At 44.3% G+C, this 24,968-nt stretch overlaps 1 protein-coding gene across 1 annotated transcript in view; it reads left to right on the forward strand.

The window, feature by feature from the left end:
• LOC137342166 (rasGAP-activating-like protein 1) overlaps positions 1 to 24,968 on the forward strand; it is a 213,856-nt gene that overhangs the window by 185,010 nt on the left and 3,878 nt on the right. The window contains exons 18-20 of the mRNA XM_068005891.1: positions 3,300 to 3,437; positions 13,801 to 13,936; positions 21,715 to 21,835. Coding sequence (XP_067861992.1) covers positions 3,300 to 3,437; positions 13,801 to 13,936; positions 21,715 to 21,835 — 395 coding nt within the window. The remainder of the gene's footprint in view (positions 1 to 3,299; positions 3,438 to 13,800; positions 13,937 to 21,714; positions 21,836 to 24,968) is intronic.

Raw genomic sequence — 24,968 nt, forward strand, 5'->3', positions numbered from 1 at the left:
TGAGGAAGGAGGAAGCCTCCGAAAGCTTGTGAATTTAAAATAAAATTGCTGGACTATAACTTGGTGTTGTAAAATTGTTTACAAAACAATGGTGGTGAGGCAGTTAGTAGAAACTACTCAGCATTTACCACAGAGGGGAAAAGGTACTTTGATTTCTGCTGCAAATCTGACCATTCCAATGCTGTGTCTCTGAATTTTGTTTGTTACTTTTCCTTCAACTACACTGGTACAACATGCGCTCTCTCTCTCTCCTTCTCTCTCTCAATCTCAGTTAGGCACGGCAGTCAGTGTCATTTTGTCTTTATAAACCCATTGGGGGTAATTTTCAACTTTGCCGTCATGGTGGTAACCTGGTGGAGGGGTCATCCACCTTTTATACAGCCCGCCCAATATTTGTTCCACTGATTTTAATTGGACAGGTTCTATGATGGGCAGACGATTCACTCTCCAGGTTAATGTCAAGGTGGCAAAGTTGAAAATTACACCCATTAATTATTTGCCAGCATGCCATGCTAACATGGTCTCTGCTTAACCATAAAACTCCCAGTACTCGCTTTATTGTCCAGATGAATACACTACATTGCTCCCTTCCTTCAAGATAGACTGACTTTAAAAAAACGTCAATCAAATATAATGGACAAAGATAATGGACAAACCTTTAAAGAAAGTAGTCCTTCAGGAAGAAAGTGGGGACGAGGACGGCCTGTTCCCAAAAAGATCATTTGTCAGTAGTGCTGGATCCTGGAAATTGAAGGATTTATCATCTCGTTCAGAACCACTTAAATTAATGTTGTGTTTGGTCGGCACAATATGTTGAGATTCTGCTGATGTGATTATTTTCTTTAAGAAAAATATATTTTGATCTTGATATATTCATTGCATTGAATTATACCTTCCCCAGTGACCGATAGCTCATAGTGAGCCAACCATAGCTACCAATAGTCTGCTTTCAACTTGTGCCATTGATTTGTGTAAGCTCCTTCTGTGTAGCTTGCTTGGTATCAGCTAGATTGATTGTTTTAAGTGTAGAATGTTGAGCTACAAAATTAATGAGTTTCTCAGCTTTCTCCGAATAATGACATGTCAGCATCTGGATCTGGGTGTTTTGACTTGTAGTCAGCGGGATTATCAGATCCAGGACAATAAGTAATGATCATGTTATAACAGTGGACATTCAGCAACTAGCACTGGATCTTACGAGAAGGTTTAGGCAGAATGTATGAAGACCAGTCTTGGTCTTGACTCGCCAAGTACAGTGCTGCGGGTAATCGACAAGTAATAGATTAAAAATCTTACAAATGCCTGTCCATATAGGCTTATATCCTAGTCACATTTTTATATCAATATTTTATAATAGCAAAACACTATCTTAACATGTCAATATTTTTTGATGGAAAAGCCATATACCAACATTTTGGCTCCAAATTTCCTTTGGACCTTGGGCGGAATACCAGTGTAAAAGGGGTGAGGGGGGTGGGGTCTGGGGGTGGTGGGAATGGGGCAGGACCATAAGAACATAAGAAATAGGAGCAGGAGTAGGCCGTACAGCCCCTTGAGCCTGCTTGGCCATTCAATAAGATAATGGCTGATCTTTGACCTCAACTCCACTTTCCTGCCCGATCCCCTTATCCCTTGATTCTCCTAGACCCCAAAAATCTATCACTCTCAGCCTTGAATATATTCAGTGACTCAGCATCCACAACCCTCTGCAAATGGGCCCCCTAGTTCTAGATTCTCTAGCCAGGGGAAACAATCTCTCAGCATCTACCCTGTCAAGCCCCCTTATATGTTTCAATGAGATCATCTCTCATTCTTCTAAACTCCAGAGAGAATAGGTCCATTCTACTCAACCTCTCTTCATAGGACAACCCTCTCATCCCAGGAATTAATCTAGAGAACCTTCATTGCACCGCCTCTAAGGCAAGTATATCCTTCCTTAGATAAGGAGACCAAAACTGTATGCAGTGCTCCAGGTAAGGTCTTACTAAAGCCCTGTACAACGGTAGTAAGACTTCCCTACTCTTGTACTCCAACCCCCTTGCAATAAAGGCCAACATGCCATTTGCTTTCCTAATTGCCTGCTGTACCTGCATACTAACTTTTTGCGTTTCTTGTATGAGGACATCCAAGTCTCTCTGAGCACGATTTCCCTTTCATAAAACCATGTTTACTCTGCCTAATCATATTATGATTTTCTAAGTGCCCTGTTACCACTTCCTTAATAATGGATTCCAGCATTTTACCGACCAGCGATGTCAGGTTAACTGGCCTCTAGTTTCCTGTTTTCTCTCTCCCTCCCTTTTTGAATAGCGGGGTAACATTTGCTACCTTCCAATCCACTGGGACCATTCCAGAATCATGAGAATTTTGGAAGATCGTAACCACTGCATCCGCTATCTCTGCTGCCACCTCTTTTAGAACCCTAGGATGTAGGCCACCAGGTCCAGGGGATTTGTTGGCTTTTTGTCCCATTAGTTTGTCCAGTACTTTTTCTCTAGTGATATTAATTGTTTTAAGTTCCTCACTCTCATTTACCCCTTGGTTCCCTGCTATTTTTCGTATGCTTTTTGTGTCTTCTACTGTGAAGACTGATACAAAATATTTGTTTAACGCATCTACCATTTCCTGATACCACATTATAATTTCTCCTGACTCTGCCTCTAAGGGACCAATGTTTACTTTTGCTACTCTCTTCCTTTTTACATGTAGAAGCTCTTAGAATCCGTTCTTATATTTCTTGCTAGTTTCCTATTTTTTTCCCCTTTTATCAATTTTTTGGTCGTCCTTTGTTGGTTTCTAAAACTCTCCCAGTCCCCAGGCTTGTTACTCTTCTTGGCAACATTATAGGCCTCTTCTTTCAATCTAATGCTCTCCTAAACTTCTTTAGTTAGCCACGGGTCGATTACTTTTCCTGTGGAGATTTTATTTCTCAATGAAACAGTTTCTGTGGGTTCAGTGTTAGTATAGAGTCAATAAAAAACAAGAACACTGTTATAATTTAAGTTCTCTGGCTTATTCCATTCATTTTTAATCTCAGTTATTATAGTATATGGGCAGATGTTTCAAATCCAGGTTTTACAAATTTAGGTAAACATTTTTGTTCTGTATTTTTTCCCTTTACATTTAACAATTTTTTTTCTGGATTCAAATTTTTTTTTCCATTTTCCAGCTGAAATTTGAATCTGCTCTTAGAATACGTTAGTCCACAACCTGAATTAGAAGCTGTGAGCTGATGGATCAGAATCTTTGATTTGACTCAAGTATCCACTTATATTTTTGTACTGTGTAACATGTGCCAGGTGAGGTCATCTATTCCAGTCCAGCGTATATGTGCGGTTGAGCGAGTGGATGAAAACGCCTTCCAGCAGCTCCATATGATGCAGATTATCACGCAGGATAATGAGGCTCAGCTGCACATAATGTACATCCAGTGTAAGGTAAAATATAAAGAGTACTTATTTTATAAATCCTTGTATTTTCTGAAGGAATGCACACTTTCCAATGCTGTCTTTACAATCCTATACAATGCCAATAACTGTATACACAGTTCACTCGACCTGAATAGAAGAGAATTAAGAACCCACTTTGTCTACCTTCTTTTATTGAGTTCATCTTCCATTTGCTGAGTCTGTTTCGAGGATGGTGCAGTTGTACAGTTCTGGCTAGTGTCTGTTGTCATATCATGTATTAACGCTCCCCCAACTACTCATCTGTAACAACAATTTGCATTTATATAGTGCTCTTCATATAGAAGAAGGTCACGGGCGCTTCCAAGGCAAGGAGCTGCACACAGAACAGGAGAAGAAAGAATTTAGAGGAGAGATCGAATACAGCGTTGAAAGATAGGGTTTTGAGAGTCTTTTGGAGTGATAGAGAGAAGTAGCTAGACAAAGTGATTTTGGGAGAGAATTCCAAAAGTGGCTGAATGATTATCAAGACATAGTTATAGGATGTTCGGCCTCCAGAAGTGTAGAACAGAAGGAGAAAGGAACAAACAGTAACCTGGAGTTCAGAGTAGTGGAGAGTATGGTTAAGATGCAAGGCTGGAGAAGATAACTCTGATAGGGTGGAGCAATGCTGGGGAGGGATTTGAAGATAAAGGCAAGGAACTTGAAGTCGATGCATTGGGGCAGAGGAGGCCACTGGAGCCTGGCAAGGACACGGAATTCTGGGTTAGCTGGTTTCTGAAGAGTGGAGGTGAGGAGGCCATTGAGGAGAGCGTTGAACGTATGAATTAGGGTTTCTGAAGCTATAGATAGGAAACACTCTGGAGTCGGAAGAATGGGGGCTTAGTGATAGAATGGATGGGGGTTGAAAAGCTCAGTTCAGGGTTCAGCAGGATACCAAGGTGGCACATCATCAGATTTCTACCAAGGGGGCAGCTGGGAGTCTGATGGAGTTGGAGCCCAAGGCACATTGGTGTTAGTGGGATCCAAATAGGATATTTTGGTTTTGCTGACATTGAGCACGGGGAAATTTTGTGTAAACCAACATTTAATATCAGACAGGAATTCAAAAAGAATAGCAGCAGCCTTGCAGTCAGTGGTGTTGACAGAGAGGAAGATTTCGGTGTTGTTGAGGTACATGTGGACATGGATTCCATGCTTGAGGATGAGAAAAACATGGAGGGATGGTGAGCTATGGTTACAGTCACACAGAATGTCATTTTAATGTTGACCAGGTTACAAAATACATAATTCCACCCATTGATGCTATGCCTGATGCCTGTGTTTGCAGTGCTTGCTTGACTGATTTTTTCTGTCTCTTTATTTCCATTAATGATCATGTGCAGTCACAGTTACTTGGGGAGTAGGGTGATGGTAATCTGCAAAGCTTTTCCTCCCTTATTTCTCCCAGAGCCTCTGATTTGTTTCGAAATTCCTGGCTGTGAACAGCAATCCTGTGCTGAGCAGCTGCCTCCAGCTGTCATAGACTGACAGCTTGTAAGAGTGACTGAACCCCACCGGGAATGGCTCTGTGGGAAACAGTCAGGTTTGGCATTGTTTTCATTTGTACATTTGGCCATCGGGAACCATGAGTGATCTGACACAAACTGATACCAGCCAAGTAACTCTGATCCACCCTGCTGTGGACTGGAATGTTTACAGGCAGCTTATCATCATCTGACTGAGTCTTGGAGCAACCTAAATCTGTTCTATGTTTAAAAACTGCAGCAGACACGGAGTTCTCTTCCCATCAGCTGTAGTTACAAACGTAAATTGCCTGATTTATCATATTCTGGTGGCAGCAGAGATTCATTTTTTCCATGAGTTTGCCTGTGCTCGGTATCTGATTGAGAACAACACCAAGTGAAATAGGAGAGTGGCATTGAGAGTCTGCTATGATGGAGGATGACTGGATTACTAGCCCAGACCGTACGGTAGCATAGTGGTTATGTTACTGGGCTAGTAATCCAGAGGCCTGGACTAAAATCCAGAGTCATGAGTTCAAATCCCGCCACGGCAGCTGGCGAATTTAAATTCAATTAATTAATTAAATTCAATTAATTAAAATTAAAAAAATCTGGAATTAAAATGCTAGTATCAGTAATGATGGCCATGAAACTACCGGATTGTCGTAAAAACCCATCTGGTTCACTAATGTCCTTTAGGGAAGGAAGCCTGCCGCCCTTACCCGGTCTGGCCTATATGTGACTCCAGACCCACAGCAATGTGGTTGATTCTTAATTGCCCTCTGAAATGGCCTAGCAAGCCACTCAGTTGTAAAATCTCGCTACGAAAAGTCATAATAAGAATAAAACCGGACGGACCACCCGGCATCGGACCACTAGGCACCGGACACGACAACGGCAAAACACCAAGCCCAGTCGACCCTGCAAGGTCCTCCTGACCAACATCTGGGGACTTGTGCCAAAATTGGGAGAGCTGTCCCACAGACTAGTCAAGCAACAGCCTGACATAGCCATACTCACAGAATCATACCTTTCAGCAAACATCCCAGACTCTTCCATCACCATCCCTGGGTATGTCCTGTCCCACCGGCAGGACAGACCCACCAGAGGTGGCGGTACAGTGATATACAGTCAGGAGGAAGTAGCCCTGGGAGTCCTCAACATTGACTCTGGACCCCATGAAATCTCATGGCATCAGGTCAAACATGGGCAAGGAAACCTCCTGCTGATTACCACCTACCGTCCTCTCTCAGCTGATGAATCAGTCCTCCTCCATGTTGAACACCACTTGGAGGAAGCACTGAGGGTAGCAAGGGCACAAAATGTACTCTGGGTGAGGGACTTCAATGTCAATCACCAAGAGTGGCTCGGTAGCACCACTACTGACCGAGCTGGCCGAGTCCTGAAGGACATAGCTGCTAGACTGGGCCTGCGGCAGGTGGTGAGCGAACCAACACGAGGGAAAAACTTACTTGACCTCGTCCTCACCAATCTACCTGTCGCAAATGCATCTGTCCATGACAGTATTGGTAGGAGTGACCACCGCACAGTCCTCGTGGAGATGAAATCCCGTCTTCGCACTGAGGACACCATCCAACGTGTTGTGTGGCACTACCACCGTGCTAAATGGGATAGATTCAGAACAGATCTAGCAGCTCAAAACTGGGCATCCATGAGGCGCTGTGGGCCATCAGCAGCAGCAGAATTGTATTCCAGCACAATCTGTAACCTCATGGCCCGGCATATTCCTCACTCTACCATTACCAACAAGCCAGGGGATCAACCCTGGTTCAATGAGGAGTGTAGAAGAGCATGCCAGGAGCAGCACCAGGCGTACCTAAAAATGAGGTGCCAACCTGGTGAAGCTACAACTCAGGACTACATGCATGCTAAACAGCGGAAGCAACATGCTATAGACAGAGCTAAGCGATTCCACAACCAACGGATCAGATCAAAGCTCTGCAGTCCTGCCACATCCAGTCGTGAATGGTGGTGGACAATTAAACAACTAACGGGAGGAGGAGGCTCTGCAAACATCCCCATTCTCAATGATGGCAGAGTCCAGCACGTGAGTGCAAAAGACAAGGCTGAAGCGTTTGCAACCATCTTCAGCCAGAAGTGCCGAGTGGATAATCCATCTCAGCCTCCTCCCGATATCCCCACCATCACGGAAGCCAGTCTTCGGCCAATTCGATTCACTCCATGTGATATCAAGAAACGGCTGAGTGCACTGGATACAGCAAAGGCTATGGGCCCCGACAACATCCCGGCTGTAGTGCTGAAGACTTGTGCTCCAGAACTAGCTGCGCCTCCAGCCAAGCTGTTCCAGTACAGCTACAACACAATGTGGAAAATTGCCCAGGTATGTCCTGTCCACAAAAAGCAGGACAAATCCAATCCGGCCAATTACCGCCCCATCAGTCTACTCTCAATCATCAGCAAAGTGATGGAAGGTGTCGTCGACAGTGCTATCAAGCGGCACTTACTCACCAATAACCTGCTCACCGATGCTCAGTTTGGGTTCCGCCAGGACCACTCGGCTCCAGACCTCATTACAGCCTTGGTCCAAACATGGACAAAAGAGCTGAATTCCAGAGGTGAGGTGAGAGTGACTGCCCTTGACATTAAGGCAGCATTTGACTGAGTGTGGCACCAAGGAGCCCTAGTAAAATTGAAGTCAATGGGAATCAGGGGGAAAACTCTCCAGTGGCTGGAGTCATACCTAGCACAAAGGAAGATGGTAGTGGTTGTTGGAGGCCAAGCATCTCAGCCCCAGGGCATTGCTGCAGGAGTTCCTCAGGGCAGTGTCCTAGGCCCAACCATCTTCAGCTGCTTCATCAATGACCTTCCCTCCATCATAAGGTCAGAAATGGGGATGTTCGCTGATGACTGCACAGTGTTCCGTTCCATTCGCAACCCCTCAGATAATGAAGCAGTCCGAGCCCGCATGCAGCAAGACCTGGCCAACATCCAGGCTTGGGCTGATAAGTGGCAAGTAACATTCGCGCCAGATAAGTGCCAGGCAATGACCATCTCCAACAAGAGAGAGTCTAACCACCTCCCCTTGACATTCAACGGCATTACCATCGCCGAATCCCCCACCATCAACATCCTGGGGGTCACCATTGACCAGAAACTTAACTGGACCAGCCATATAAATACTGTGGCTACGAGAGCAGGTCCGAGGCTGGGTATTCTGCGGCGAGTGACTCACCTCCTGACTCCCCAAAGCCTTTCCACCATCTACAAGGCACAAGTCAGGAGTGTGATGGAATACTCTCCACTTGCCTGGATGAGTGCAGCTCCAACAACACTCAAGAAGCTCGACACCATCCAAGATAAAGCAGCCCGCTTGATTGGCACCCCATCCACCACCCTAAACATTCACTCCCTTCACCACCGGCGCACTGTGGCTGCACTGTGCACCATCCACAGGATGCACTGCAGCAACTCGCCAAGGCTTCTTCGACAGCACCTCCCAAACCCGCGACCTCTACCACCTAGAAGGACAAGGGCAGCAGGCGCATGGGAACAACACCACCTGCACGTTCCCCTCCAAGTCACACACCATCCCGACTTGGAAATATATCGCCGTTCCTTCATTGTCGCTGGGTCAAAATCCTGGAACTCCCTTCCTAACAGCACTGTGGGAGAACCTTCACCACACGGACTGCAGCGGTTCAAGAAGGCGGCTCACCACCACCTTCTCAAGGGCAATTAGGGATGGGCAATAAATGCCGGCCTTGCCAGCGACGCCCACATCCCGTGAACGAATTTAAAAAATTTTTTAAAAATGCTGCTTTCTTGAAACTGATGTAAAAGTGCATTAACTAGAACAGCTGCAGGCTCCAGTACAAGTTGGAGACCTTTGTAGCTTAGTGGCTAAGAGCACTATCGAGGCTAGTAGTAACTGGAAATGTGACAGTCCTGTCCAGTGAGTTTCAACAACAACTTGTATTTCTATAATATCTGTAACATAGAAAAATGTCCCAAGGTCTTCACAGAGGTGTGAGGAAAACAGACATTGAGCCAAAGAAGGAGACATCAAGGGGATGTCTTTGCGAATGGAAATCTTTCTCCAGTGGTGTGCCACAGGGCTCAGTGTTGGGTCCCTTGCTATTTGTGGTATATATTAATGATTTCGACTTGAATTTAGGGGGCATGAATGGCAAATTTGCAGACGACACAAAAATTGGCCGTGTAGTTGATAGTGAAGAGGATAGCTGTAGACTCCAAGAAGATATCAATGGGTTGGTGGAGTGGGCGGAAAAGTGGCAAATGGAGTTCAACCCGGAGAAGTGTGAGTTGCTGCACTTAGGGAGGGCAAAGAGTAAAAGGGAATACGCAGTAAGCGGGAATATATTGAGAGGGGTAGAGGAAATGAGAGACCTTGGAGTGCATGTGCACAGGTCCCTGAAGGTGGCAGTACAGGTAGATAAGGTTGTGAAGAAGGCTTACGGAATGCTCTCCGTTATTAGCCGATGTATAGAATACAAAAGCAGGGATGTAATGATGGAACTGTATAAAACGCTGGTAAGGCCACAGCTGGAGTATTGTGCGCAGTTCTGGTCACCACATTACAGGAAGGACGTAATTGCTCTGGAGAGAGTGCAGAGAAGATTTACAAGAATGTTGCCAGGGCTTGAAAATTGCAGCTACGAGGAGAAATTGGATAGGCTGGCGTTGTTTTCCTTGGAACAGAGGAGGCTGATGGGAGACTTGATTGAGGTGTACAAAATTATGAGGGGCCTCGATAGAGTAGATGGGAAGTACCTGTTTCCCCTAGCGGAGAGTTCAAGAACTAGAGGACATAGATTTAAGCTGATTGGTGGTAAAGGCAAGGACCCTCAACTCTTTTAGAAAGTACCTGGACCTGCACCTAAAGTGCTGTAAGCTGCAGGGCTATGGACCGGGTGCTGGAAGGTGGGATTAGAATGGGCACCTGGTTGTTCTTCGAGCCGGCGCAGACATGATGGGCCGAATGGCCCCCTTCTGTGCTGTATCTTTTCTATGGTTCTATGGGAGGAACCAAAAGCTTGACCAAATAAGTGGGTTTTGGGGAGGGTCTTGAAGAGAAGAGCTCGAGAAGCTTAAGGAGGGAATTCCAGGAAGTAGGACCTAGTCTGCTGAAGGCATGGCTGTCAGTGAGATGAAAGGGGTTGGGGGGGCGGGGGGGGGCGGGGGTTGGGGCAGGGCGGCAGAGGCACAAGAGGAATCAGTACTTGGCCACAGAGCCAGATGGGCTTGGATAACCTCCATTCACTGAACTGCCAATCCAAGAATTGAGATTTAAAAATGTTGTTCGGTGAAATGGCTGAATGAGCTCCGAGAATCTCCTTCCTCCCCCCATTTTTCCCTTGCTTCTCTTGAAGGCTGACTCATGCGTGCTGCCATTCTTCATGTACAGTGTTAGACAGGAACTGCCACACACTATTTAAAAGTGTGAGAACCATGACCACCAGGCCTGATCTTGTCCTCAGCCATGGTCCCAACATCACACTTTTCGGCAGGGGGATCTGGGTGAATATTCACTAGATTGATTCCTGGGATGAGAGGGTCATCCTACGAGGAGAGATTGAGTAGAATGGGCCTATATTCTCTGGAGTTTAGAAGAATGAGAGGTGATCTCATTGAAACATATAAGATTCTGAGAGAGCTTGACAAGGTAGATGCCGAGAGGTTGTTTCCCCTGGCTGGAGAGTCTAGAACTAGGGGGCATAGTCTCAGGATAAGGGGTCGGCCATTTAAGACTGAGATGAAGAGGAATTTCTTCACTCAGAGGGTTGTGAATCTTTGGAATTCTCTACCCCAGAGGGCTGTGGTTGCTGAGTCATTGAATATGTTCAAGGCAGAGAGATAGATTTTTGGACTCTAGAGGAATCAAAGTATATGGGGATCGGGCGGGAAAGTGGAGTTGAGATCGAAGATCAGGCATGATCTTATTGAATAGCGGAGCAGCCTCGAGGGGCCGTCTGGCCTATTCCTGCTCCTATTTCTTATGTTCTTATTATCAGGCTTGGGAAATTTGGCTAATTTTCTTTCTCCCCTATTGTGGCCCAGGGATATTGAAATCACCGTTAGCCCTTCCGTTGCTGCCCCAACTTAGGCCAGTTACTCAGCACAAATAGGATTCAAACTAATCTGTACAGCCAAAGACCACATCCCATAGTGTGTTTATCTACCGAACCTCTGGAGGAACCTGGGTGAGCCCCTAATTACCAATTATCAACAATCAACAGAATTATAAAAAAATGGTCCATAGTCTGATCAGCAGTGAATGTTTGTTCACCTTGCAACTAATTGCTTAATCACTGTTAAATCCTCATAGTTCATGATCCCTTAAGTGCTCAGTTAGAGAAAATATTAATTTAAATTGCAAGACTGCATTTTTAAAATAATAGATTCTATTTCTTTTAACTGCTACAATAACACAACTAGAATTGAAAGTAAAGCTCTGGGCAAAGGCTTTAAATGTAAATTTTAGAAACGTTAATTGACAACTGTGTGTTAAGATTAGTAATCAAGAAGTATTATAGAAAATGCTTTGTATTCTGATTTAAAGAAACATTCCTAATCAGTTTTCTTTGGTACGGTAATAAAAAGTACCCACATTACACTATAACTATGCCCATGGTGCAGTTGCAACAATGTTGGGCAATTATATGGATTTAGTTTTGTTGCTATTTACAATAAATGTTTCTAAGCTAATCACTGGAATATATTTAATCTATCCAGGATGCCAGGGATGAGGTATTGTCTTGGATAGATTAAATATACTAAATATAGTTATCAGTAGAAACTTGAGATATCGGGCCTATTTCCACTGGAGCAGATTTAATAGAGATTTTTAAAATTTATGAAGGGTTTTAATAGGGTGATTAGGGAAAGTCTGTTTTCTCTGATGAGGGAGTTAATGACAAGGGGTTATCGATTTTAAAATTGTCATGGAGAGAATGCGGAGAAAAGTCCAGAGGAATGACTTTATGTGGAGAAATGTTGAAGCACGGCATGCTTTGCCACAGGGAGTAGTTGAGGCAGAGAGCATTCTATCTTCTAAGGGAAAAGTAGACCATCATTGGAAGATACAGGTCTAGGAGGAGAGTGCAGGCAGTGGAATTAGTTTTGGAGTGCTGTACCAAAGAGCTGGCCCAGACACAATGGGCCAAATGGCCTCCTTCCGTATTGTAAACTTCTATGACTGTGGGTTCTATTTCTTATGAAGAGTATGGATATAAATTAGTGTTTCATTAGAAATTTAATAATGTGATTTTATAGATGTGTTAGTGGACTAGCAAAATACCTGTCTTGAAGGAGGAATGTTCGATGTTTATGCAGCAGTTTATTTTTAAGGATTAATCAAAACAGCATTGCCTACCTATTTTGAGGGGAGAGGGAAGTTGCTTCATATACCCACTCCTCTGGGGAATGTAATTTCTTTCAGTCTGTAATCCCAATGGATTAGGTTTGTTAATTTACCTGTGTCCCCCAGTTCTCTAATCACAATCCAAATTAAAGAACCTGCTCTCATTGTCCACACCTTATAGTATTTTAAAGACCCGGAACATGGCCCCTTTCTCTTTTCTAGGGACTGAAATTTCTGTCTTCACTAATTTTAGAGAAAAAGTAAAGAAAAAATTTGGTATGTGGAAAGAGCAGGGGAGTGGGGACTAATTGGATAGCTCTTTTAAAGAGCCAGCACGAGGATGATGGGTCGAATGGCCTCCTTTAGTGCTGTATGATTCTGAGTTAAGAGTGATGTAATACTGCTCATTCACTAAAATGAATGACCAGAGCTTAAGTCTCTTGGCACTTTGTGTAGGTAATAGAAGTCTACTGACAACACTTTGGGGGTAAACTGCAACTTTGGTTGGGGTGCAAAATGGGTGGTAATGGATCGGCTTCCCATTATATGCCCCGTTTGATTTTCCCTTCCATTAAATCGGAGGGGGGTGCAGTGACAGGCACCGATGAGCTACTGCTCAAACTGTGCCTCTGCCGAAGTTAAATTTAACCCCATTCGAATCGGAAATCTAGTCTCAATAATTGGATATTAAGTACCTTGGTTTGGTTTCAGATTATGCAGCAAGTTAAACAAAGTTAATATTGAAAGTGTGCTATTAACACAAGTAGTATGAGTTGAAAAATGCACTAACTATAATTTTAGGACCTGCACTGTAATATTATTATGCAACAATTTGATAATATTAGACACAGTGGTGGTAAACTCTCAGATCCATTCTCTCAGTGGGGGAGCTGTGCTCAAATGGACTGGGGGTCAGAGCAAGGGCTACAACACTGTAATGCTCGTTGCCTGACCTGTGCTCCCTTGGAGCGAGGCTCCCTAGTGGTGAACTGTGCAGGTCATGATTAGGAAAAAATTGAATTCAGAGCAAATACATCTTTCCTTTTGGATAAATGATGTTACTTGTGCACTTCTGAAAGAACTGATTGTCATGAACTGGGCCAATTCTTTTATCTTTAACTTAGTCACAGTTATCACTCGATTATTTTCATTTACTACAAAAAAGTAGAATTATAAACAATTCACCTGTTAATATGGTGTTGAGCTGCAGTTCACTGCATGATGCCTTTTATTGGTCCTGTGTAGGGTAAGTGAAAATCCCATGGCTTGGAACTGATGTGCATTCTGTGAAAAGCTACACAATTCTGTCAACTCTATGAAATTTATTAAATTATGCATATCACCAGTGTGAAAATGTTTTTAAAAAGTCCCATCAAAATCGGACTTGTTATTTAGCAACCATATCTCCATTAATTTCACACTGATCTGTCATACCTAAAATAACTACCTGGTGATTTAAGGGCTAATAGGATAATGGCAAGCCTTTTTAACAATCAGAGCTGACATGCATTTTTATCTCTTTTAGAATGTAAATGAGCTGAATCAGTGGCTGTCGGCTATCAGGAAAGCCAGTATCTACAATGAACGCATGCTTCCTTCCTTTCATCCAGGTTCTTACAGGAGCAACCGCTGGACCTGTTGCCTGCACACTGATCGAACCGGTATGTCAGCAAAAATCTCCCCATTAATATTGAGGTTAAACATTAAAGGACAATTTCAGTCAGGAAAAATATAACATTTCTAGCTGTCAAGTATTTTTTGTTAACATCATTACCTGAGTTAAAATGTGATGCACACTTGGGAGAATTCTCATTAGATCAATTCTTATTTGCCCAAAATAACTTTTTAAAATGAAATTACTGTATGACTAGAATGTTCGTGGAAGTTGACTTTTCCCTGTCAGAACTGCCAAGCAGAAAATATACTGATATTCATTTTCCCTATATTTTTCTCATCACTAAAATAAATGTTTCTTATGTAAATTGTAAAACTGTGATATCATATTAAAATGGCTGCGTTGGTCCTACACTGGTTGCTCAAACATATATTTTGTTTATTACTTTCCCTGCCCTAGCCCCGAACACACATCTTTCTTTAGTTTCTTTCCTATCTACCCTCATACCCTCTCCGAGCTCAGCTTGACCATGAGACCCACCTCCTGCTCCCTCGACCCTATTCCCACCAAACTTCTGACCACCCAACTTCTCTTCGTGGACCCCATGTTAGCTGATATTGTTAACGGTTCTGTTTCCTCAGGTACTGTGCCCCTCCCCATCAAATCTGCCGTCATCACCCCCCTCCTTAAAAAAACCACCCTTGACCCCTCTGTTCTTGCAAACTACTGCCCCATCTCCAACCTCCCTTTCCTCTCAAAAGTCCTTGAACTTGTTGTTGCCTCCCAAATTCGTGCCCATCTTTCCCGCAACTCTATGTTTGAATCCTTCCAATCAGGTTTCTGCTCCTGACAAAGTACTGAAACTGCCCTTAACCAAGTCACAAATGACATCTTATGTGACTGTGACCGTGGTAAACTATCCCTCCTCATCCTTCTCGACCTGTCTTCAGCCTTTGACATGGTTGACCACACCATCCTCCTCCAACGCCTCTCTTCTGTCGTCCAACTGGGTGGGACTGCGCTCGCCTGGTTCCATTCTTATCGATCCAGTCGTAGCCAGAGAATCACCTGCAATGGCTTCTCTTCCCGCTCCTGCACCGTTATCTCTGGAGTCTCCCAAGGATCTATCCTTGGCCCTCTCCTATTTCTCATCTACAGGCTGCACCTTGGCGACATCATCCGAGTACACAACTTCAGGTTCCATATGTACGCTGACGACACCCAGTTCTACCTCACCACCACCTCCGTTGACCCCTCCACTGTCTGTGATTTGTCTCACTGCTTGTCCGACATCCAGTATTGGATGAGCAAAAATTTCCTCCAACTAAATATTGGGAAGGCCAAAACCATTGTCTTTGGTTCCCACCACAAACTCCGTTCCCTAGCCACTCACTCCATCCCTCACCCTGGCCACTGTCTGAGGCTGAACCAGACCGTTTGCAACCTTGGCATCCTATTTGACCCTTAGATGAACTTCCGACCACATATCTGCTCCATCACCAAGACCGCCTACTTCCACCTCCGTAACATCGCTGTCTCCGCCCCTGCCTCAGCTCATCTGCTGCTGAAACCCTCATCCATGCCTTTGTTACCTCTAGACTTAATTATTCCAATGCTTTCCTGGTTGATTTCCCATCTTCCGCCTTCCATAAACTTGAGCTCATCCAAAACTCTGCTGCCTGTATCCTAACTCGCACCAAGTCGCGTTCACCCATTAACCCCATGCTTGCTGACCTACATTGGCCTAGATTTTAAAATTCTCATCCTTGTTTTCAAATCCCTCCATTGCCTCGCCCCTCCCTATCTCTGGGTATGTTAGCATAGTGGTTATGTTACTGGACTAGTAATCCAGAGGCCTGGACTAATAATCTGGACTCATGAGTTCAAATCCTGCCATGGCAGCTAGGAATTTAAATTCAATTAATTAAATAAAAAATCTGGAATCAGTAATGGCGGCCATGAAATGACTGGATTGTTGTAAAAACCCACATGGTTCACTAATGTCCTTTAGGGAAGGAAACCTGCCGTCCTTACCCGGTCTGGCCTATATGTGACTCCAGACCCACAGCAATGTGGTTGATTCTTATTTGCCCTCTGAAATGGCGTAGCAAGCCACTCAGTTGTAAAATCTCGCGAAAAAAAGTCATAATAAGAATAAAATCGGACGGACCACCCGGCATCGGACCACTAGGCACTGGACACGACAAAAGCAAACCAAGCCCAGTCGACCCTGCAAAGTCCTCCTCACCAACATCTGGGGACTTGTGCCAAAATAGGGAGAGCTGTCCCACAGACTAGTCAAGCAACAGCCGGACATAGCCATACTCACAGAATCATACCTTTCAGCCAACATCCCAGACTCCTCCATCACCATCCCTGGGTATGTCCTGTCTCACCGGCAGGACAGACTGAGCACCAGAGGTGGCGGTACAGTGATATACAGTCAAGAGGGAGTGGCCCTGGGAGTTCTCAACATTGACACTGGACCCCATGAAATCTAATGGCATCAGGTCAAACATGGGCAAGGAAACCTCCTGCTGATGAATCAGTCCTCCTCCATGTTGAACACCACTTGGAGGAAGCACTGAGGGTAGCAAGGGCACAGAATGTACTCTGGGTGGGGGACCTCAATGTCCACCACCAAGAGTGACTCAGTAGCACCACTACTGACCGAGCTGGCCGAGTCCTGAAGGACATAGCTGCCAGACTGGGCCTGCGGCAGGTGGTGAGCGAACCAACATGAGGGAAAAACTTACTTGACCTCGTCCTCACCAATCTACCTGTCGCAAATGCATCTGTCCATGACAGTATTGGTAGGAGTGACGACTGCACAGTCCTCGTGGAGACAAAGTCCTGTCTTCGCACTGAGGATACCATCCAATGTGTTGTGTGGCACTACCACCATGCTAAATGGGATAGATTCAGAACAGATCCAGCAGCTCAAAACTGGGCATCCATGAGGCGCTGTGGGCCATCAGCAGCAGCAGAATTGTATTCCAGCACAATCTGTAACCTCATGGTCCAGCATATTCCTCACTCTACCATTACCAACAAGCCATGGGATCAACCCTGGTTCAATGAGGAGTGTAGAAGAGCATGCCAGGCGTACCTAAAAATGAGGTGCCAACCTAGTGAAGCTACAACTCGCTATAGACAGAGTTAAGCGATTCCACAACCAACGGATCAGATCAAAGCTCTGCAGTCTTGCCACATCCAGTCGTGAATGGTGGTGGACAATGAAACAACTAAATGTAAACATCCCCATCCTCAATGATGGCGGAGTCCAGCACGTGAGTACAAAAGACAAGGCTGAAGTGTTTGCAACCATCCTCAGCCAGAAGTGCCGAGTGGATGATCCATCTCGGCCTCCTCCCGATATCCCCACCATCACAGAAGCCAGTCTTCAGCCAATTCGATTTACTCCTCGTGATATCAAGAAACAGCTGAGTGCACTGGATACAGCAAAGGCTATGGTCCCCAACAACATCCTGGCTGTAGTGCTGAAGATTTGTGCTCCAGAACTAGCTGCGCCTCTAGCCAAGCTGTTCCAGTACAGCTACAACACTGGCATCTACCCGACAATGTGGAAAATTGCCCAGGTATGTCCTGTCCACAAAAAGCAGGACAAATCCAATCCGGCCAATTACCGCCCCATCAATCTACTCTCAATCATCAGCAAAGTGATGGAAGGTGTCGTCGACAGTGCTATCAAGCGGCACTTACTCACCAATAACTTGCTCACCGATGCTCAGTTTGGGTTCCGCCAGGACCATTCGGCTCCAGATCTCATTACAGCCTTGGTCCAAACATGGACAAAAGAGCTGAATTCCAGAGGTGAGGTGAGAGTGACTGCCCTTGACATTAAGGCAGCATTTGACCGAGTGTGGCACCAAGGAGCCCTAGTAAAATTGAAGTCAATGGGAATCAGGGGGAAAACTCTCCAGTGGCTGGAGCCATACCTAGCACAAAGGAAGATGGTAGTGGTTGTTGGAGGCCAATCATCTCAGCCCCAGGACATTGCTGCAGGAGTTCCTCAGGGCAGTGTCCTAGGCCCAACCATCTTCAGATGCGTCATCAATGACCTTCCCTCCATCATAAGGTCAGAAATGGGGATGTTTGCTGATGATTGCACAGTGTTCAGTTCCATTCGCAACCCCTCAGATAATGAAGCAGTCTGTGCCCGCATGCAGCAAGACCTGGACAACATCCAGGCTTGGGCTGATAAGTGGCTAGTAACATTCGCGCCAGACAAGTGCCAGGCAATGACCATCTCCAAAAAGAGAGAGTCGAACCACCTCCCCTTGACATTCAACAGCATTACTATCGCCGAATACCCCACCATCAATATCCTGGGGGTCACCATTGACCAGAAACTTAACTGGACCAGCCATATAAATACTGTGGCTACAAGAGCAGGTCAGAGGCTGGGTATTCTGCAGCGAGTGACTCACCTCCTGACCTCCTGACTCCCCAAAGCCTTTCCATCATCTGCAAGGCACAAGTCAGGAGTGTGATGGAATACTCTCCACTTGCCTGGATGAGTGCAGCTCCAACAACACTCAAGAAGCTCGACACCATCCAGGACAAAGCAGCCGCTTGATTGGCACCCCATCCACCACCCTAAACATTCACTCCCTTCACCACCGGCGCACAGTGGCTGCAGTGTGTACAATCCACAGGATGCACTGCAGCAACTCGCCAAGGCTTCTTCGACAGCACCTCCCAAACCCGCGACCTCTACCCCCTAGAAGGACAAGAGCAGCAGGCACATGGGAACAACACCACCTGCACGTTCCCCTCCAAGTCACACACCATCCCGACTTGGGAATATATCGCTGTTCCTTCATCATCGCTGGGTCAAAATCCTGGAACTCCCTACCTAACAGCACTTTGGGAGAACCTTCACCAGACGGACTGCAGCGGTTCAAGAAGGTGGCTCACCACCACCTTCTCAAGGGCAATTAAGGATGGGCAATAAATGCTGGCCTTGCTAGCGATGCCCACATCCCGCGAACGAATTAAAAAAAACCTCCTCCTGCTCTACAACCCTCCAAGATACCTGCGCTCCTCCAATTCTTGCCTCTTGCGCATCCCCGATTTTAATCACTCTGCCATTGGCGGTCGTGCCTTCAGCTGCCTAGGCCCTAAGCTCTGGAATTCCCTCCCTAAACCTCTCCGCCTCCCTACCTCCCTCTCCTCCTTTAAGAAGCTCCTTAAAATCTACCTCCTCTTATAGGTGAATCCCAACTTCCCATACTTTTGAGAGTGTCTATCATTTCCTTGAGATCTCAATATGACTTCACTAACGTTCCTGTGAAACAAACAGCAAATCCAGTCTGGGAAAATTCATTGTAGTTATTGGACTTACCCTATGTCTCTACAAGATCAAACTTCCCTTTTCACATGCATGGCCTACAAATTCATTGGCGCCATGCCTGTTTATCAGGCGCAAAACTCGTGCCTAAGCATCCAATAAGACAGGTGGTTTTTAAGTTTAAAATATTAAAGCAATTTTATTTTACAAATGATGAACAAGCAGGTAAGGAACAGTCATATAATATAGTGACATCCTTCACCTAACTCCTCGGGTGAACAAAAATAATAAGATCACAACTCTTAAGAACTAAGTTAACCCTTTATAAATAATTTTTAAATAATACACAAATATTTCAACCTTGCCGAGCAGTAACCTGGCAAAATGATTGCCCATCCATTATAGAACCCGTGTAATTTTTGTTCCATTGATTTCAATTGCCTTCCATTGTTTCTTTTCCTGGAATTTGTTGCCATTGTGGGAGCCTTCTCAAGGGCAATTAGGGATGGGCAATAAATGCTGGCCTTGCCAGCGACGCCCACATCCCATGAACGAATAAAAAAAAAAGCCTAATTAATCTAGACTATTTCTTGGAAATTCAAAGCAGTTTTTCTCTTTCAGGAATTTCAAATTGATTGGTTCCTTCTCTGAGATTTTCAAGCAGGCTGTTTGATTTGAACAAAAGAGCTCTTTTTATATCCTGGAAAACAGTTCCCAGAACTTCGTGGATTTTGGGTGTCTGACCACTCAGATTTAAAAATAAACTGTCAGTCTTGCACAAACTGAACCAATCACACAGCATTGTTTAAATTTGAATTATTCCTCTCTTCGGTCTGTAACTGATCATTGGGTAGGTTTAGTACAAGATTCTGGCTTCACTGACCGTTGAACTCCTTCTGTATTATAACTGGATTTAAAGAGATAGCCAGCAAAACAAAACTAGACAAAAATACTTAGGGGCGGAATTTCCTGTGGGGGCGTAATTGATTAAGTTGCACCCAAAATTACGCTCATTTGTGCACCCGTTTTGCCGATGTTAATTTACACCCAACTTTCCTGACAATCTCATTAACATGCGTAAAAATGGACTGAAACAAGTAGAAATCAACGTAAACAATCAGGGCCCAAGAAAAGCGCTGAACTCACAACATATATTCCTTCTTTAAGTATGAAAATTAAAGTTTCAAATCATCTAACTATCATTCGTGCACATTAGGCACAGCATGCTTAACAATATGCAATTGTGGAAGCTTTTCAATTTTTAAGGTGGCTTATACTGATGCCATAAAAATGCATTCAAAGAAACAGAAAATACAGAGCAGGTCTCAGTGACACTAAATTTAAAACAAAACACTCTAAACATCGCAATAGAACATCAGAAAAATGACCTTGTTTCCTGCTGTGGCCAGAATTCTGGGCTTAACTTTACACTCGTTTTGAACCAGTATAACTGCAGGAAATTCACATGTACAGCTCTTTAGCCTGGGGGCAAAGCCATTATAATGAACTGAGATGCATTCAGGTGCAGGTATCAATAGATGGGCATAAAAGAGCAAGGAAATTTGGGTGTAATTATGTGTGTAACACACTTGTGTCTGAGTTTCCTCGATCTTTTACAGAGGGTGTTTGCTTTACGCCTCAATTACACATGTCTCTGGGTGCAAACAGGAAATTCCACCCCTTAATTTTGACACAATATGTTATAGTGGGTTTTTGATCTAAAATGACCATGGACTAAAATAATCATTCAAAAATATTGATCATCTGGAGGATTGTGTAGAATTGATTTCAGCTGTAATATTTGACATTGTAATGAATGGAAATGGTTTTACAATTTAAATGTGTTCAAATAATTTGTTTTATGAGTAGATTTTAATTAGTCTATTGTATGTATTTGCGGTAGCAACTCTGATGTTACCTATGCTACCTCAACGATCAGCTGATTACATTTTAATCGACACAGCTATACACGTGAAAAACTCAACTCAATTATATCATTGTAAACAATTTTACAACACCAAGTTATAGTCCAACAATTTTATTTTAAAATCCACAAGCTTTTGGAGGCTTCCTCCTTCCTCAGGTGAATGTGGACATTCACCTGAGGAAGGAGGAAGCCTCCGAAAGCTTGTGGATTTTAAAATAAAATTGTTGGACTATAACTTGGTGTTGTAAAATTGTTTACAATTGTCAACCCCAGTCCATCACCGACATCTCCACATCATCTCAATTATATCATGGTTTAGTTGAGAAGGACTACTCATAACTATGATCAGGTTTTGTGTCTCTGCAGTTCATCTAGAAACATCTATAACGTTCTCCAAATTCTATCGTAGCCTTCGACAACATTCAAACACATTTTGTATCTGAATTAAATCTCTAAACAGCTTTTTACAAGAAACAGCAGTTAATACTTCCCACAATAGCAGTAAACACATTATTAACATAAACACAATAACTACAATATTTGATAATCCTTCTGTATTGTTTACTTTCCATTTGTTTAATAGTTCGGGGATGCAGCCGCACGCATTCTGCTGTAACTCTTGGTGACTGGAGTGACCCCCTCGACCCTGATGTTGAGACGCAGACTGTTTACAAGCAGCTGCTACAGGGCATTGAAAAGCTGAAGTAAGTAGCATAAAACGTCTACCATTGCCCCAATCCATTGCCGGTGGATGTAATGTACTAGTGTCATCCTAATGCTCCTAACATATGCACAGTAAGTGGAACATCTCCAAGACTTTCTAGTTTAATTTCAGTAGCAGATTGGTACACTTCTTGCGTGCATACTGATTTTTCATGATGTATATTCACTTAGTAGGTATGAACATACCATAGAGATTAGTAAAAAAAACAGCTTGGTTACCAGAAGTTTTACTTATAGTAATAGATCTGCCTTTAGATGACAAAGGAAATGGCTACTAGATTGCCACAGAAACCAGGTGGATCAGACACAAGCAACACTATAAAAATTGGCTTTTTTCCCCTTTTCAAAATGTATTTTTGTCCATCTCTTTAGGCCACCCACCCAGCACATCCCATTCTTTGAGTGGTTAAGCTACCTCAACCTCCTCTGGGAGCTGCATGAAGCTGAGTGACTCGCCCGTCTTTTGTCCTTTTTTAATTTATTGTTCTCGGGATGTGGGTGACACTGGCAAAGCCTATTAATTACCCTAAGAGGATGGTGGGTCACCATTCTTGTTTTTACAACTGAGTGGCTTAAAACCACATGGTTGGGGACTGGAGTCTTGTATAGGACAGGGTAGATAGAAAGGTGGCAGGTTCCCTTCACTGACTGACATTAATGAAACAATTGGACTTTTACAGGTATGTGTCTCCGCCCCCCTCCCCCCCCCCCCCCCCCCAAGGCACTACTCAATGATGATCTTAGTGGTTGCATAGGCACTGCAGTTTACGGCTGTCTGAGGTGTCATGAGCCAGGGTTCAACATGACAGCCTTGGTCTCCAGAAACCAACCTTGCACTTTTCTTTATGGCTCGAATCATCTTGGCACCATGGACCCCCTTAAAATAACTGCTGCCTAGGAATTGGACATCCACTTGCACGATCTGTTTTGATGGTCAAGGATGACCTGCACTTTTATGGAACGTAGCTCATGAAAGTAAGAAGTTGTATGTAAAAGCCCAAAGGATCGCATGAACTTGTCACTGAGGCCTTGCACTTTGGAGAACCCTGTCATGCAAAAAATACAGCGCCCTCTCATTCTCATTCTGCATGGAAAAAAGAATGAAATTATTTGTTTGGTGAACAATGCATCAGTCACCAGCTGATGCATCAGTGCACTCTAGATTGTCCATCTCTTTAGGCCACCCACCCAGCACACCCCATTCTTTGAATGGTTAAGCTACCTCAACCTCCTCTGGGAGCTGCATGAAGCTGAGTGACTCGCCCGTCTTTTGTTCTTTTTTTATAATTTATTGTTCTCGGGATGTGGGTGATACTGGCAAAGCCCGTTAATTACCCTAAGAGGATGGTGGGTCACCATTCTTGTTTTTACAACTGAGTGGCTTAAAACCACTCAGTTGTAAAATGTTGCTGATGTCCCCTATGGAACCTGAGGCATAATAGGGCTGTGGTGACCTTAATAGCCACTGACAGTCCTGCCTCTGTGGTGGGGATAAGCTGGAGGATAGCTTCCAGAAGATAGCACAACAGAGTCATTGCCTCTCGATTGAGGCAGTTTTCCTCAGACATGGCAAGGTAGGTGTGCTTCTTCCTGCTTGTGGGTAATGGCGGGTGCAGGCAGTCCATCTCGGGTAACATCATCCACCTAGCATCCCTCCTTTCCTCCTCCTTTTGCTCCAAATAACACAAAAATTATGGGACTCCCATTGGAAAGACCATTTAATTATAGGTGATATTGCAGCTAAAACCCTTGTCTCAAAATCTCCTTTTTTAAAAAAAAAATGCTGGCATAAAAAGAGCAGCAAAAATCCCATGTACCACAAATCTCCACTCAAATTGCAGTGTCAGATCCCAGAGCTCAGACGTCTCAAGTCTCCATTTAAATGGCCAGGACAGCCATGTGCCTGCTGCCCTTGTCCTTCTAGGTGGTAGAAGCCGCGGGTTTGGGAGGCGCTTTATTCAGGGGAGACTATCACCCAGTGCATTCCCAGTAAGAATTGTGGAAAATTGTGTGTGTGAGTGCTCATCTGCATAATTGATACCATTGATTTTCATATTGTAATGAAACTTGTCTGTTTTCAGTGAAAGCTTTGTCCACTTTACGCTCCCCGTGCGATTGTGCATATGGTACACTATGTGTTCTCGGCCTGATTTCCCAGTGCTTATCTCTCCTTCCATGCCACCAGCACTAGTGGTGGAGGTGAGAAAATAGACCCTCAGGTTTGCAGTAAGGATGATGCTCCTCGTAACATAATACAGAAGTATTCTCGTGAACGCTTTTTGTTACATTGAACTTTAAGATGCAGCTGACAATAGAAATATTGGGCTGGAATTGCTCTGAGCAGCAAACACACGTCACCTGCCGCTGGTAAGTAACTAAGGCTTCTTCGACAGCACCTCCCAAACCAGCGACCTCTACCACCTAGAAGGACAAGGGCAGCAGGTGCATGGGAACACCACCACCTGCACATTCCCTCCAAGTCACACACCATCCCGACTTGGAAATATATTGACGTTCCTTCATCGTCGCTGGGTCAAAATCCTGGAACTCCCTACCCAACAGCACTGTGGGAGAACCTTCACCACACGGACTGCAGTGGTTCAAGAAGGTGGCTCACCAACACCTTCTCAAGGGCAATTAGGGATGGGCAATAAATGCTGGCCTTGCCAGCGACACCCACATCCCATGAATAAATTTAAAAAAAACTCACCTGCAAACTTTTTGCGGGCTTCTGGGTGCCAACTTGCTTTAATTGAGAACTGCAAGAAGTGCAGCGGTCGTTCCCGGGCTTCTCTGAACTGTGAGAGGAGGAAAGGATCTCTATGTCCCCTTCACTAATCAGCTTGAAGCAAGCCAGGCTGTGAGAACCAGCAAGTGAAGCTCATTCACAAACCGCGCAAACTAAGAACCAGGAAGTATCAGATAAGATTAGTAAATGTACTATAACATCAGATAGAGAAAGCGAAATGAAGAGAGGGTAAGATTAAAAGACTGAGATAAAAGAGACAGTAAGAAAAAGTAAAAAATAAAAATGTTAATTTTTAAATTAAATTTTTTTTTAAATATCCAAAAACTATTAAAATTGGAAGTAATGAGACTCCACATTTTTAAAAA

Source organism: Heptranchias perlo, chromosome 25 (assembly GCF_035084215.1).
Source record: "Heptranchias perlo isolate sHepPer1 chromosome 25, sHepPer1.hap1, whole genome shotgun sequence".
NCBI classification, from domain to species: Eukaryota; Metazoa; Chordata; class Chondrichthyes; order Hexanchiformes; family Hexanchidae; genus Heptranchias; species Heptranchias perlo.